We start from the raw sequence: 17164 nt of genomic DNA, 5'->3' as shown, positions 1-17164 counted from the left end.
AGGAAGGAATATGAGAGAAAAATGTCCCTATTACTCCGCGATTATTCAACTTATAAGCCTCTTACATCGGATCCTACCGGGAGTCAATTGAATAGACTTAATTCTCTTATAGATAATGTATCGACTTGGAATGAAGATCAAAAGAAAAAACTTAGAACCTTCTTCGGTTGTCCACCTAGATTGTATGGCCTTCCGAAAATTCATAAACCAGACATTCCATTGAGGCCAGTTGTAGATAGTATAGGTTGTTCCACTTACAAAATTTCAAAATTTTTATCAAATTTACTCACTTCCTCAACTAGAAGAAGTGATACTTATATAAAAAATACTTTAGATTTCAAAAATAAAATTTCAGATCTTCATTTGGACGTTTCTGATATCATGATCAGTTTAGATGTTGTTTCTTTATCTGAAAGTATTGAATTACTGCAACAGGAATTTCCTTCAGACATTGTAAAAATATTTGATTTTGTAATACATTCTGGCTATTTTTCCTTTAAAAATAAGTTGTATCAACAAATTGAAGGAACAGCAATGGGCAATCCTCTTTCTCTTGCTATCGCCAACTTCTTTATGGAACATTTCGAAAAATGTATCTTTGACAACATTTCTCCCAGACCTACTCATTGGTTCAGATATATCGATGACATTTTTGCTATTTGGAACAGCTCTTCTGATGAACTTCAACAGTTCCTCACTAAGTTAAATGCACTTCATCCAAGAATCCAGTTTAATCTTGAAATAGAATCAAATAAGCAGTTAGCCTTTTTTAGATCTTCTAATTCTTCACCAACCAGATGGTAACTTACACTTCTCAGTCTATAGAAAGAAGACTCCTACAGGCCATTATATCTATGCTGAATCTCATCACCATCCGAGTCAAAAGGCAGGAACTATTAAAAAACTGGTTTATTGGGCCAACTCCTTTTGTTCTTCAGACGATCTCTTACAGAAAGAACTACAATATATCACTTCTTCCTTTCTACCTAATGGATACAAGAATTCCTTCATCAAAAGAGCTTTGAGTAGTTTTAATATGTCTTCCTCTTCAAATACAGAAGAAATAATACACATTCCAATCCCTTATGTACATGGCATTAGTAAACGTATAGCGAAAGTTTTAAAACCACTGAATATTTTTGCTGCCTTTCGACTGGTCAGAAAAATCTCCACCTTTCTTACTTCTCCTAAGGACAAGCTTCCACATATTAATTATCCAGGTATCTACCAGATTCCTTGCTCTTGTGGATTATCTTATTTCGGACAAACAGGGAGATCTGTCTCTATTCGACTAGAAGAACATCAGTCTTATATTCAGTACCTTAAACCTGAACAGTCTGGACTTGCAGAACATGCCATCTTAACCAGACATAGAGTTCATTGGAAAAAGATAAGAGTCCTTCACAAAAGTCGGTTACTCATAGAATGGCTTTATAAAGAAACATGTGAAACTTTACTCCACTCTCCTAACTTAAACAGATCTGATGGTTTACATCTATCCCCTTTATGGAAGATGGTACTTTACAAATCAGCTAAGCTTTCCTAACTTTTTATTGTACATATATAGTTTTTTTTTTTTTTTGTTAGGAAATTTTATTGACCTTTTTATTTATCCTACACTAGCTACTTAGGTGGCACTTTTTGGAATTGTCAGTTATTGTTTAATTTCAGCTTAACATGTACTGAAGATGCTTGTGACACAGGTGAAAATTATACTATTAAAAAAAAAATCTTTTTACATGAGATTTTCCGTCATTAATTTTGTATTTATATGTCTACTCACAGTATTCCCTTACTAAGAGTTATTATATACCTTGCTTTCAAATGAAAAAAATCCTCTTAGACAAGAACAGAACTCAGTATTTTTTCAATCAACAGACCCAATATTGTCCAGTGATTTTTCCAACTGTGCTACAGACGCGCTGACTCACTATTATTATTATTATTAACATAACCTCCATGGAGTCAGAGACTTATCATGGGAGGCACACATAGAGCTCATCCAACCAGGCCTTAAACTGATTCAATTTGTCTATATTTACATTATATTCAGGCAATACATTCCACTCACCATCCACTACTTTTCATGCAATGACCCTACTTCTCATTCTTCTGCTTACACACTCCTTATACAGTTTCCAGGGATAGCCTTTTATTCCATCTCCTCTCCCATTCTATGAAAATTCTCCTTCATGTCATCCTGATAAAAACCCCAGACTAACTAATATGTCTCAATCATACTGCCCCCTTCTCCTCCTATTCACAAGACTTTGCAACGTATATTCTTTCAATCCATTTTCATACTCCACATTCCAAAGACCACTGACTACCTTTGTGAATATTCTGTGGACCCTTTCTAAAATATCCTCATCATGATGAACCCTGTGACCAAATGTGTGCACAATAATCCATACGAAGCCTGATCAAAGCCATATACAATGGCATTATATATTTCTGCATGTCAATATCCGCATTATTGCCATTATCCAATGTGATGTCTTGGCAACTTGTGCAATGTGGCACCTGAACTTCAGTTCCATAACATCTGTTTGTTTGTCTCTGAATTGCTCTCCCCAATTCTGCATCATCTGTATATCACCAGTTAAACCCATTGCAATAGCATTAAGATATAAATAGAACAAAAATGGTTCCAACACAGAACCCTGCAGCACACGACTGGTAACTTCCTTCTTTCGGGATACTGCACCCCCATATACAACTTAACTGGCTATCTGACAGCAAGTCACCGATCCAAGAAGTCTGTTATCCAATCCCATCCATTTCAATTTATTGAACAGCTTATTGTGTGGTAGTCCATCAAAAGCTTTTGCAAAATCTAAGTATAACCACAACATATGCATCTTCCTTGTCCAAGGCATTTGTCACCTTGTTATAGTACATAAGTCTCCCTTTAGCAAACCCATGCTGAAGCAACCATACTGCTGCTACATATCTGTATCCCAGTTCTCACTAATCTCTCTAGTGATTAGTGAGAACTAGCTTTATGCAGTGGAACACTTTTACCCTCTTTCCACTCTCTTGGAACTTGTGCCATTCTACGACTCTTATTAAACAGGCATGGCAATGATACTGCTAATTCTCTGGAACATTCCCTTAAGACACATGATATGTCATCGAATCCTATTGCCTTACTTACATCAAGGTAATTTATTTCCTCAAATACTTCTGTTGAAATGATCAGATCTAAAATTCTCAATTCTTGCATGCCCTCCTTTACACTCCCAATTAAGCCATCCCCTCCTATGTCCTCTACACACAAGTTGCTCATGATTCCACCCTGATGAGAATGAAACTTATAAACTGATCACTGAATATCTCAACGTCTTCTGCTGAAGTTACCATTCTACCATTTTCATCCATACAGCATACCATAATCATTCTACATTCTATTTGCCAAATATCTAAAAAACTCTCTAGGGTTTTCCTTTGCCTGATTTGCTAATTTATGCTCATATTGCATTTTTGTTGTCTTTACAAATTGAGTAAATCTCCTGGCTTGCTCTTGATACTCTTCATGCAACTGATTATTACCATTATTCGTCTTGTGCTGCCTCCAAGGTGCTTTCTTTTTCCAAATTTCATACTTAATCCCTACATTTATCCTTTTTACACTTACCTTATTCTGACCTGTGGAATATATTAACATACTGATGCTGTTATGTATTTCTTCGTCAGTTCTCAAAAGCATTCATTTCCTTACCACTCAACTCTTCATTCCATGATATAGCTTCAAGCTGTCTCCTAAGCTTGTCACAATTACCAGCCTTATACATCTGCATATATCCTTTCTTCACAGAAGTCTGCATATGGCTAGCCACAACACATGTGATCACTTCATGATCACTCACACCAGCTGGAGGAAAGCACAAAATACCACTCACAATTACACATTCTGATGATATGATCAGATCTAAAATTCTTGCTGCTTGCACGTCCTCCTTTATATGTTGTCTCTCAAGAACTCATAAAATTAATTTTCCTTATTCTCAAATGGTTTCTCTTCATTCCAATCTATACTGCCTCAAATATCTCTGGTGAAACCTCTGGTATAACCAGAGGTTTTACCAGAGATAACCATCCTTTCTTTGTTCACTAACCCAAGTTATTTATACATTTCTTCATCACCACCCTCCACATTCTCTGGCCCAATCCAACATCCAACTAAATGTCTTCCTGCCAACCTCCACCTCACACCACACTGCCTCAAACCATTCCCACTGTTTCTCTCTTTCATATGTAACTTAGCTGAACATAATTCCTCAGCTATCATCAGCATTACACTCCCTTCCTTTTTGTCCTTTCTGTCCTCATAAAAACAATTTATCCTTTGATTTCTATTCCTATCAGGATATTATTATTATTATTATCCAAGACCCCCATGGAGTCAAAGACTCATCTGGGAGGTCCATTTACCTTACACACAGTTCATCATACCGTGCTTTAAACACACTCAAATTCTCTGCAGACACCACACTCTCAGGCAAGGCATTCCAATCATTCACAACTCTACATGAAAAAAACCTGCCGTTCACTGCCCTACTCACACCTTCTTTATACAGTTTCCAGGTATGACCTCTGGTTCTCCCACTGTTTTCTGTAGAACCTCTCCAACATCGATCCTATAACAACCCCTTACTAACTTGTAGGTCTCTACCATATCTCCCCTCTTCCTCCTGTCCACTAGACTCTGCAAATTACATCTTCTCAATCTTTCCTTATATTCGATATTCCAGCGGTTGGAAACTAACTTAGTCAGTCACCTCTGGACCCTTTCCAACATCTCTTCATCCTTCTGAAAACCAGTTGACCAAATCTGGGCAAAATAGTCCATGTGTGGCCTAATCAAAGCCTTATACAATGGAACAAGAATCTCCCTACTTCTACAAGTCAGTGTCCTCTGCATCATTCCCAGAAAGCTTTGTGTTGTCTTCACAATTTTGGCTGTGTCCCCTAAATTTCAGATCCTTATCAACTATCACCACCAGATCTCTAATTTCCTCCACCTCCAACAATATATCCTCACCAAATATAAATTCTGCATTTGTTTTCCAAATTTTAAAATCTTACATTTTGCAACATTCAACTCACATCCCCATTCCTGTGCCCAATCACTCTATTTATTAAAGTCTTCTTGTAAGGCCAGAACATCTTCACTACACTTCATGGTTCATCCCAACTTTGCATCATCTGCAAACAACTGAATATCTGCATCCAAATCTTCACCAATATCATTAATATACAAGTTAAACAGTAATGGCCCTAAAAGAGATCCCCTGAGGCACTCCACTAGTGACTTTCCTTTTACTGGATATCGCACCCCCATACACAACTTGTTGATAGCTATCAGATAGCCGGTCTCCAATCCAATGCACTAATCTAATATCCAACACCATCCACTCTAGTTTGACTATCAACTTATCATGTGGTAATCTATCAAAAGCCTTTGTGAAATCTAAGTATATTACTGTGTATCCTTCTCCTCTGTCCAAGGAAGCAGTCACCTTATTGTAATAAGTAAGTAGATTACTAAAACATGACCTCCCTTTAGCAAATCCATGCTGTCCATCAAAGATAATACCATTATTGTCAAACCAATTCTGGATCCTAGTTCTCAGAAGCTTCTCCAACAACTTAACCACAACACCTGACACACAATTAGGCCTATAGTTTGATGCTTGAGTTCGATCACCTCATTTATGAAGTGGCACAATCTTGCCCTCCTTCCACTCCTTAAGAACTTGACCTAGTACACGACTCATATTAAAAAAAAAATGTCAACCCAGTATCAACTCCCTGGCACATTCCTTCAGAATATGTGGTGATATATTATCAAGTCCCACAGCCTTATTAACATCTAGTTTGCTCAACTCCCCATACACCTCTTGCTCACTTACAATCAGTCTCTCTTCCCCATCATCAACTATTCTCAATCTCTCTATGAAGTCACATTCACAAGATTGAAAGACCTTTATGAACTGCTCATTAAGTATCTCCACCACACCTTCTGCAACATCTGTCTTTATACCATTTTCTCCAATCAATGTCATCCTTTCATAATCATTCTTTCTTTTTCTGGTTACATATCACAAGAACTGCTTAGGATTCTTTTTAATTTCATTAGCTAACTGCTGTTCATACCTCTCATTAGCTACCCTCGCCAACCAAGTCATCCACCTTACCAGGTCTTTGTAATCCTCATGGAATTGGTTATTTCCCCTTCTCTTATGTTGCCTCCATAATGCCCTTTTTCTATGTATCGCATGCTTAATCTCTTTATTTATCCATTTCACATCTACCTTATTTAACCTTCTCACCCTTGGAATACATTTAGACATTGCATCTATTAGATAGTTCTTGAAAATACACCAAGCTGTACTGATCTCTTTTCCAGCGAACTCCTCATTCCATGCTACACCTGCAAGCCGTCTCCTGAGCTCTTCATAATACCCCCCCCCCCCTCTCTTGTAGTTCCAATATCATCTTTATTCAACCATGTTTCACTTATTCCAATGATTTTTGGGTTAATAAGCTCAATTAGTGAAACATTTTCGTCTCTTTTACTTTGGATCCTGGCATTTGTAAATAAACACAGCAGTTCACTTTTTGGTCTATAACCAGTCCTACCTAAGCCACTTGTTGGTTGTGATTTTCACACCACACCACACCTGCCCTTGTCCAATACCTTTAATACCACTTATCACATATATCTGCTCAGTCTCAACTGCACCACTCAAATTCTGATCTATTCCATTTCTATGCTGATCATTCCAATACATACATTCAGTACTACTTCCAATATCCACTCTCCACTCTCACTATGCCATGTCTCCCTGTCCACTCAGGATCACCCCCTCCCCTTCCCTTCACTATTCAATAGTTGTGTTGTATTTTAGTATTCACTAGATTTAAAATACTAACACAAAAAAAAATAAATAAAATAACCTTACTTTAAAGGATGATCTTTAACACAGCGGGTACCCATTCCTGCTTCTGAGAGGAGAGAGTTAACGTACTTCTGTGTTAAAGGATTTTTAGGATCGTCATTACTGAAAAGAAAAAAATTTAATTCAAGATGAATCGAGTTTTCTATGAAATAAATGGACAACATTAAGTATTAATGAAGAAACAAGCAATAATAATGATTAACACTAAGATTAGCCAGTTTATTATGTAGATGTGCAGAAAGCATATCATATGCCTATTCCAGACTTTGACGGTATGCTTGTGTGTCTGTGAATGGACAAGTAAACAAGATAATGGGCCAATAGACTGATATATCAGTGCAGAATATGATCATCAATGCCAGACATGCTCATGCAAGTATCATGGAAACTGTCACCTTATTAAAGGGTATTCATGTGCAACAGTGTCTGGATTTTGTTCAGTAGCGTTTTTCTTTTCACTATTCACTCTGGTTCTCCGATGAAAATAGAGAAGTAGATCCTAATTTAAATTGGGCAATGCCCTAGTCAGAATGAAATTACATTGTATTGTGTCATCATTTTGTTTTAGTTTAAGGAAATAAGAATACAGTTTGATCGGATTAATTCAGTTGCTAATAACAGGGTGCATCACAAATGACGAGGACTGGACATTTGATCAGAAGCTCTGGCCAGATCTTGACATTCCTTAGAAAGCTATGTGGAAGTCTCTCAAGTTATCTAGCTTTGACCCTCAAGTGGCTCTAGATTAAATATCTAATCTAAGTACTTTGTAAATAGTACTAGTTATGCGATATTCTGTAATGCCTGTTTTGAAAAATCTACAAAGTCATAGCATCTGCCCCAATGTGTAATATAGTTGTCACTCTACTGTAAATTGTAACTAAAAATAAATAAATAAAATAAAAAAACGATGATTTATAACATTGGCTTCTTGAACTTACAATATAACTAAATCCAACCATGTCCCATCAATGCAAACATGAATACACTGTACCACTAAAATACCATTTTCTTAAATTTCAGCAAGTCATGTTTTCATTATTCATTAGATAACCTCAATAGAAATTGCATATAAAATGGCAAGGATGTATTAATGTTTTCAATTGGCAATACATTTTTACAATTTGTATATAGTATTATATTATTCATAGTCAAAAGATAATTGTTAAGGGCGACTATTCACAAACCATGATAGATTTTTAAAAATAGCTGTCTGGATATTCTTAGCAAATGTGGAAAATATACTTTTTCAAAGTTTTTTCCTGACCTTCATGGAGACACAAGACTCATTGTGGGAGGTCAACACTAGCCAATACATAGTCTATCATACCACTCCTTAAAATTACCAGCAGTTTGTATGTTCACCACTCTCAAGCAATGCATTCCATGCTCCTACCACTCTCCATGCAAAAAACTTACTTCTTACTCTTTCACTCACTATCTTCTTTTGCAACTTCTAAGGATGGCCCCTTGTTCTTATTCCATTACCTCATTCTACCTCAGTATTAATATGATAATAACTCCTCAATGGCTTAAATGTCTTCATCATATTCCCCTCCCTTCTATCCACTAAGCTCTGCAGGCTGCATCCCCTCAGTCCATCTTGATAATCAACATTGTACAGTCCTGATATCATTTTTGCATCCTCTCCAAGGTTACTTTATATCCTTTAAATCCTTTTTCTGATCCAAGATCCAAGATCTGAGCACAGAAATCCAGATGTGGTCTGATCAAAGCTTTATACAATCAGATCAGCACACTTTTATCTCTAGTGGTCAATGTTCTCCTCAACTTTGCTACAATTCTCTGAGATGTCTTTACAACCTTTGCAATATCTCCTCAGAGCATCAAATCTCTATCTACAATCACCACAGGTTCCCTGGCTTCCTCCACTTCTTATAGTATAACTCGATCAAATGAGTTGGAAGCATCCCTTCAGTAGATTCCAGCTTTTAAAACCTTACATTTAGTTGCATTTAACTGACATCCCCCATATTTTTACCCACCCTTCAGGCTTATTCAAATCCTCCTGACGAGCCAAAACACCAGCACTATTACTAATAAGTGTGTGTCAGGTTGTGAGATTGTTGTTGTAGAAGGAAGCCAGAATGTGAGAGAAAATAGTGGTTTGATAAGAAATTGCGATGTTGTACAAGATAGTAATGAGATCGGTGATGAAAGAGAGAGTGTAAGTAATTATACAGGGAGAGAAAATGGTTTGAATGATGAAAAAAATGAGGAATTAGTTGTATAGAGTGAGATCGCACGGTTACGTGGAGTAATATATAAGGCAAAGCGGCAAATAGAGCGATTACAAACCTCTTTCCCAAGAGCCTCGTCTAATGGAAATAAGCAAGTGTATGAAAGGAAAAATAAGCGTATGATTGGGAGTGTTTCAGAAATGAAGAAAAGAGTGTTGTACGGTGACTCATTAGTAAGAAGTGTGATAGATGAGAGTTTGACTAAATTGTACTTACTGGGTGTGAAAATTAATAATGTAAGTGAGAGTATTAGAGTGCAAAAGCAGAGGGCGAAAGAAATGATAGACGTGGCAGGAACGAACGATTTGAAAGGAGATAAATTTGGAGAGAGGACTTGAAGGAATTATTAGAGGTAGCAAAAGAAAAGAGTGACAGAGTTAGGATAGTGAGTCTGTTGTTGTGGTATGACAGAGAAGAGTTTAGAAGGAGAGCCATAATCGCAAATGACTTTATGCTCAGGTTATGCAGACGGTGTGGTGTGGAGTTTGTGGACGTGTGGAGTGAGTTTGATGGGCGAAAGGATTTGTACAAGATGGATGGCTTGCATTTGAATGGATTTGGTGTGTGAAGACTGGAAAAAGTGTTGCTGAATGAAGTGAAAGTGGATGTGCAAAACCAGGGAAACTAGAAAAATTAAGGATGGGGGGGGGGAAGTGGATATGCATGCAGACATCAGTGAGGCAGTTGAGTAAGAATGTATATAATGTGCCTGAGTCAGTTGGTTGGTTGGTTAGGTTGGTTTTTTAGGTTACAAGCTAAAATTGTCTCTACAAGAATCTAGTTTGACAAAGCAGCATCTCTAGGTAAACAGAACTGCTGCAGAGGGCACAGCAACACACAAGGCAAAAGGTTATTACAGTAGTGCAAAAATTGTTAACAATATAAGTTAATACATAATATATGAAACACTAAGCCAAGGAATTCTTGTTGAAAGGTTTATACACTGGTTAAACATGACAACTAATAATTAAGGAATTGACAGCATACACTAGAAATATAAATTAAAAACAACTTTGATAAATACTTTCTGATATTTCGGCAACGTCATGTTACCATCTTCTTGGGAACTTAAAATAAAGAACAGGTGCAAGTGCTACATAACAGCAAATGAGAAACGAAGCGAGGAAGCTACTGTTTTCCTAAAGTCCTGATGGTGCCCCCTGGTGGGCTGTATTGGTAATTATTGGCCTTTGGGCTGAAGTTCTTCTGATATATGTTTCCCAAATTTGGGACAGTCTTATGCACCCAAATTTGTTGAGGTTTGGCATGTTCCTAAGGGCGAGGCTGATTCCATGAATAGTCTTTCATATTTGAACTTGCTGCGGTGTATTACTGTGGCTTTCTTCCACCTTATTCTGTGGCAGGTATCCAGACCACGTGGTCACAACTTTGCCATTGCTCCTAGGAAATTACCGGCCGAGGAATTCATGATCCAGATTGAATGCGGGATTCCCCACCTTCCAAATCACATCGCCAACGATATTAGATTGGATGTAGCCCGTGTTCTCACAAAAGCAAAACCATCAAAAACCAACATATCCATTAGTGAATACAAGTCACTACAAGAATTGAAGAAAAACAAAGAAATAGTTATCACCAAAGTGGATAAGGGGAATGCCACTGTGGTACTCAATCATAATGACTACACAGATAAGCTTAAGGCTTTACTATTAGATTGAGCTACTTACCTCCCCACTGAATACAATCCCAGCAACATTTCTTTATTCTGTGGAATAAAGAAATGTTGCTGTCTGTATTAACAAAAGAGGTTGATAGATGGTGTATATGGGCTGATGTGCCAGAGTGTCATGTGACTAAATGCAAGCTTGTTTCGGCGTGCCTACAAGGCGAGGCCAGTCATTGAAATGGAAGCGTCCTTGGAACAGCGTTATGCAATTAAATTTTGTGCGTGTTTGCAAAAATCGGCATCGGACACTTTTAACATGATACGCAAAGCTTTCCACGATGAAGCAATGTTGAGGGCAAGTGTTTTTCACTGGCATAAAACATTTAAGGAAGGAAGGCAAAATGTGGAAGATCTTGAACGTGAGAGAAGACCTTCAACGTCCATCACAGAGACAATGATCAATACAGCAGCGATTATCATCAAGCACGTCAAAAGGAAGCGTCCATCGCTGAAGAATGGCTTCTTATTGCACCACGATAATGCAAGGCCACATATTGTTGGTTGTGTAGTGGATGTTTTGCAGAAGAACAACACAGATATCCTACCACATCCATACGGTCCTGATCTCGCACTGTGCGATTTCTGGCTATTTCCTCAGCTCAAGAAACCACTAAGAGGCCGCCATTTCGAAAGCAACAAAGCATGTGTAAAAGCTGCGGAGGTGGTTTTGAAAGAACTCTCAAAAAAAGGACTTTCACATGTGTTTAAGAAGTGGATGCAAAGTTGGGACAAATGCATCGCATCTCATGGTAGTTACTTCAAAAAAGACCATGTAAATGATGACGATTAAAGGTAATCTGTTTTCTGTATAAATATAGTCTTATTACTTATTGAACAGCCTACGTAGATATGACTTTTTATACTTTTTGAGCCATTGATATTTCTCTTTACTCATCCCAGAACCTTCTTTAAATCTTCTTGGAGCATCAACCTTTCTCATACTGTGTTCTCCCTGTCCTCACTGAGTCTTCACATTTCCCAGTTTGTCTTGCACGCTAGTTCTATCATTCTCTACATTCCTGCTGCCCATTTCTTCATTTACGAGCACCATTTCAATTTTTCTATCCTTACTCTTCCACCCTTTTGCATCCCTTTTTATTTACTCAGATTTATTCTCTCTGCTCATTACTCTCCCTTCCAGCAGCAGTCTCTTCAAATGACTAACACCAAAGCCATTCAAATACAGTCCATCACTCTTATAATTGTTTCAAATCTTCCTTAAAATTTATTACATACATTAACAAACTGCACTCCTTTCTCTTCAGATATTTCAGACTTCATCTCATTATTGTGATACTTGGGCAACATTGACTACCTTTCCTATCACACTATTATCTTTTATCCTTCTCTACAATCTTCTGATATCCAATCTTACATATTCCTTGTTCCCACTCAAGTTATTTGTTCCTACTACTACCACCACCAACTCCTTTGCATGTTTACTCCTCATGCCTCAATCACTCAATTCATTTTACCTCCTGGAAAACACAGGTTGTGCTTCTTCTCATTTACCACACCTCTAATAATGAAATCATCATACAATGCCACTCAAAGATGTTTCATTATTATTATTATTATTATTATTATTATTACGGGTATCTCCATGGAGTCAGTAGACTCATCGCGGGAGACCCAAACTAGCAAAACAATATCTGTCATATCTCTTCTTGAATTCATTTACAGATGAAGAGCTCACAACAAAGTCAGGCAATGAATTCCACTCATTCACCACCCTCCAGGCAAAAAACCTTGTTCTGACACCTTTGTTAACCACACTCTTCTTTAATTTCCAGAGATGACCTCTTGTTCTTCCATCACTATCACACAGCTGAAACATTTCCCCTGCATCAATCCTATAAAAACCTTTTAGTAATTTGAATGTTTCTATCATATCCCCTCTTCTTCGCCTATCAGCCAATCTCTGCAATCCACAAGCTCTCAATCTATCAATGTAGGGAGCATTTTTTATATCACTCACCAACTTGGTCACTCTTCTCTGAACCCTCTCCACAGCCTCCTCATCTCCAAGGAATCCAGGTGACCAGACCTGAGCACAGTAATCCAAATGTGGAAGTATCAATGCTTTATAAAGGGGAATAATAACCTCTTTATCTCTGGATGTCAGTGTGTTCCTCAACAACCAAGTAATCCTATGTGCAATCTTGGACACCTTAGCAATGTGTCCTCTGAACTTCATCTCCTTATCTACCAATACCCCTAAGTCCCTAGCCTCATCAATCTCTTGGAGTACCTTTCCATCTATGTAGTACACAGCTGGTAATCTTTTAATCCCAAAATGCAAGACTTTACACTTTTCCACATTGAACTGACATCCATTTTCTTTTGCTCATTTTACCAGCTTATTTAAATCCTCCTGCAAACTTTCAACATCAGCTTGATTTTTTATTGCACTACACAACTTTGCATCATCAGCAAACAACTGAATATCTCCCTTTAAGCCGTTTCCTATATCATTTATATACAAATTAAACAACATTGGCCCAAGCACAGAGCCCTGAGGCACACCACTGGTCACCTGCCTCATTCTGGACTCGGCTCCTCCATACACCACCTTATGGTATCTCTCCCTGAGCCATTCTCCTATCCATATCACCAATTTAATATCCATTCCCATCTGCTCCAATTTGCGTAACAGTGTTCTATGGGGTATCCTGTCAAAAGCCTTAGCAAAATCCAGAAGTACCACTGTGTAGCCAGTTCCTTTGTCCAACTCTGATGTTATTCTATTATGGATAGTTAATAGATTGCTAAGGCAGGATCTACCTTTAACAAAACCATGTTGGCCTCTATAGAGTATCATATCCTGATCCACCCATTCTTGAATTTTGTCTTTAACCAACTTTTCCAATACTTTTACCACTACTCCTGAGATGGTGATTGGTCTGTAATTCAATACTGCAGTTTTAGAGCCACCCTTATGCAAAGGAACCACTTTGCCTAACTTCCACTCCCTAGGGACCATACCAGAGTTCAAACTTAAATTAAATATCCAGGTAAGAGGGGTTGACAATTCATTTGCACATTCACGCAACACCCGAGCTGATATTCCATCTAAGCCTACCGCAGTGTTTGCATTTAAGTTTCGCAATATATTTAATACCTCTGATTCTTTAGCTTCAATTCTCACATTAGGTATTGCTATAGGTATAGAGATATCCTCACTTGGGTGATAGACTTTTGAGAAGTGATCACTCAGTAACTCGACTATTACATCTGATTTTGTTCACCTCAATACCATCAGCACCCACTAAGGTTATCCTTCTGAAGTCATTCTTCCTCTTACTTGCCACTTCATTACCTTCTTCATATTGATATTATTTGTTTTTGGCTTCTTCACTCTTCCATACATATCTACAATTCTCTTCATTTCACTCTGCATCTGCCTCTGATCTCAGCTTTCAAATCTTATGTCATTTTTTCATTTTCATTTTCACAATCACTATTTTATTAGCAGTCACACAAACTTTTTTTCCATCAAACCTTCTCACCATCATAATATTAATTGCACTCTGTTTTTCAACATCATTATCACCCACTTTATCATTAATTTCAATTCTGTTTTTCAATGTCATTATCATCCCCTTTATTGTCAATCGAACTCTTTTCCTTTTTATTACTCTCACAACTCTCTGAACACTGTCTTCAACTGCCAATCCATTTATGATGTCATGTTCCCTACTTATATTTAAATTATTTAAACTCTTTTTTAAGGAAGTCTCATGGTTCATTTAAATATTGCATTTCCTACATACCGAATCTCATTCTTTTCTCTTATTCACTCTCTCTACATAAATATTATTATTATTACGGGCAACACCTTGGAGTTGCCCATAATAATAAGTTGCCCTTAGACTTATCGAGATAGGCCCTAAACATCATCTCAAGAACTATTCAGCATTTGCACAGTATCTATCATATTTTGCTTTGGCCTCATTCACAGTCATGGCACCCACAAGAGACTCTGGCAGCTTATTCCATCACAGATAACTATACATTCTTGCTTAGTTTCCATGGATTGTCTCTAGTTCTCCCACCACCACCACCACCACTTTAACTCCCTATCCATTAACACTCCCGAGTCTCTGGCTTCGTTGAAAAGTATATTGTATGACTGGGTATAATACTGGATTTTAGTTATGTTAAAATTTGGCTATCCAATTTTTTTTACTTTTAAAGGCTGCTAATTGAGAACATTATAATTCTTATTTTTTAGTTCTTATTTTAATTTACTTTTGTTTCTTATTATTTTTCTAAATTGAGAACATTATAATTTTTACATTGTAATGTCCCTAAAAAAATTGTCTGTGAATTATGGTGCAATATGGGACGAGTAGAACATACTGGAAAAACAAAATGTTAAGCTGAGAGGAGCAGAATTTCAGGATGGGTAGTTACCATACGGTTGCAGATTTGCAGACCCAACAATGCATGGGTTAGCGAATAGCAAGCAACAGTTGTGTTTCCCGATTGGACATTGATGTAATCCCAAATTAATAGAACAGGATGATGAATGGGAAGCTCCAGCTAATGATACTTAATGCATGCTTGGGTACAGTTCAGATGTTATGGCTAGGGCTTAACTTCAATATTTTATTAGCTGAAAGGTAGTTTTGTAGGATACATGTTTTGCTCTTACTGTTAATGCTGCTAAAAATATCTGTGCCATCAGAGATTCCAGAGAGTATGCTCGGAGGTACAAATGATCCAAAAGGAGTGAAAAATGGAATAAGAATATGAAAATATTGAAATAAGCAGTAGAGTAAGGGAAGAAAGTGAAGATTATAGGTGTATTGCTGCATTTTGATAAGAATGGTTTCACATCTGAAATGAAGCTTATGAGAAAAAATGCAAAGTATACTCTATTTGATCACAAAAGAAATACAATTATGAAAGAACTAAACCAGGAATCAGTAATAAAAAAAAAGAAAAGAAATATAAACATACATGGATGGAACATGCTGAAAGAATGAAAACAGAAAGATTATCAAAACAAGTATTAAAATTTGCTGGCCTGGTTGGCCGAGTGATTAGCGTATCCTTTCTCCAGCCAAAAGGCTGTGGGTTTGAATCCTGCATGGACATAGATGTTTGTGATTGTCTGTGAAAATACTAGTGGTGGTGGTTGGCAGTAGATGGCATTGGTGTAGTTGCGGTTCATTGTAGTTGGTGAATTGAGTGGAGGAGACAGAGTTGTAGAGAAGGTGCTCTCCCTCGATGAGTCTTTGGACTCCCTGGAGGTGTCCACCTAATAATAATAATAATAATAATTTGTACACAATTGAATTGAAAGTTCTCCTTAAGATTTATGAATGACTATGGAACAAGCCAAAATGAGGAGAAAGTGATTCTGTTTAGCTGATACTGTTTTATTGTTATTCAAAAACACATTATCCATGTAGCATTCAATCAAAATAAGGGCATCACTGATGTTGTATGATCAGGTATACTGGGTTCCTTGTTTCTTGGCTAGAGAGTCAATGTTTGGAGCATTTGGAAATGTGAACCAAGATTGTTTAATGCTGAATGTGCAGTCTAATTCTGTGCTTTCCAGCTGACTGAACCCTTCATTTGCTAATCCATCAGAAATGTCTATATTCAGAGTAATGAGAAATAACCTCTATGGAGTCAACAGCCTCATTGTGAGAGACCCCACTCAACCAGCAACATGTCTATCATAATGAGCTTTGAAGTTGTTTACACTACCTGCATTTACAATGCACTCCAGAAATGCATTCCACTCACTAACTCTCCACATAAAAAATCTACTCCTCACACCCTTCTTCACCACATCTTTATATAACTTCCAAGAATGGCCACTCATTCTTCCCATCTTAACATTCACTCTTTTTATAATTACTTCTGTATTAATCTGAATCTACAGAATCCCTTAACTAACTTGAAGGTCTCTATCATATCTCTTCTTTTCATCCTATCCACCAACTTCTGTTATCCACGTTCCCTCAAACGCTCTTCATAACCAATGTAGCTTCTGTCTTACATTGGCTTCTTGTTCCATGTTTTTGCACCAGATGAACATGACTTGAGTGAATGAAGTCAACTTGTCCTCTGATGAGTTAAGCATAGAGTTATGATAACAATTTGGAGAATGGCTGTAAAGAAACACATCTTTCACAGAGGTAGGAGGCATACCACAGGATGGTGGCTTGGTAAGGAGGCCATGATGCCATACTCAATCAAATGCCTTGGAAATATCAAGAGTGACCATTTAA

At 37.4% G+C, this 17164-nt stretch overlaps 1 protein-coding gene across 1 annotated transcript in view; it reads right to left on the bottom strand.

Moving 5' to 3' along the window:
* Nucleotides 1-17164, bottom strand: part of LOC150092596 (phospholipid-transporting ATPase ABCA1-like) — a 982930-nt gene that overhangs the window by 330284 nt on the left and 635482 nt on the right. The window contains exon 32 of the mRNA XM_090414749.1: nt 6969-7067. Coding sequence (XP_090270875.1) covers nt 6969-7067 — 99 coding nt within the window. The remainder of the gene's footprint in view (nt 1-6968; nt 7068-17164) is intronic.

Source organism: Typopeltis vanoorti, chromosome 25 (genome assembly GCF_054136105.1).
Source record: "Typopeltis vanoorti isolate ZY-2024b chromosome 25, IOZ_Tvanoo_1.0, whole genome shotgun sequence".
NCBI lineage: Eukaryota > Metazoa > Arthropoda > Arachnida > Uropygi > Thelyphonidae > Typopeltis > Typopeltis vanoorti.
Note: the sequence above shows the minus strand (reverse complement) of the source record. Positions and strands in the feature narration are given on the sequence as shown.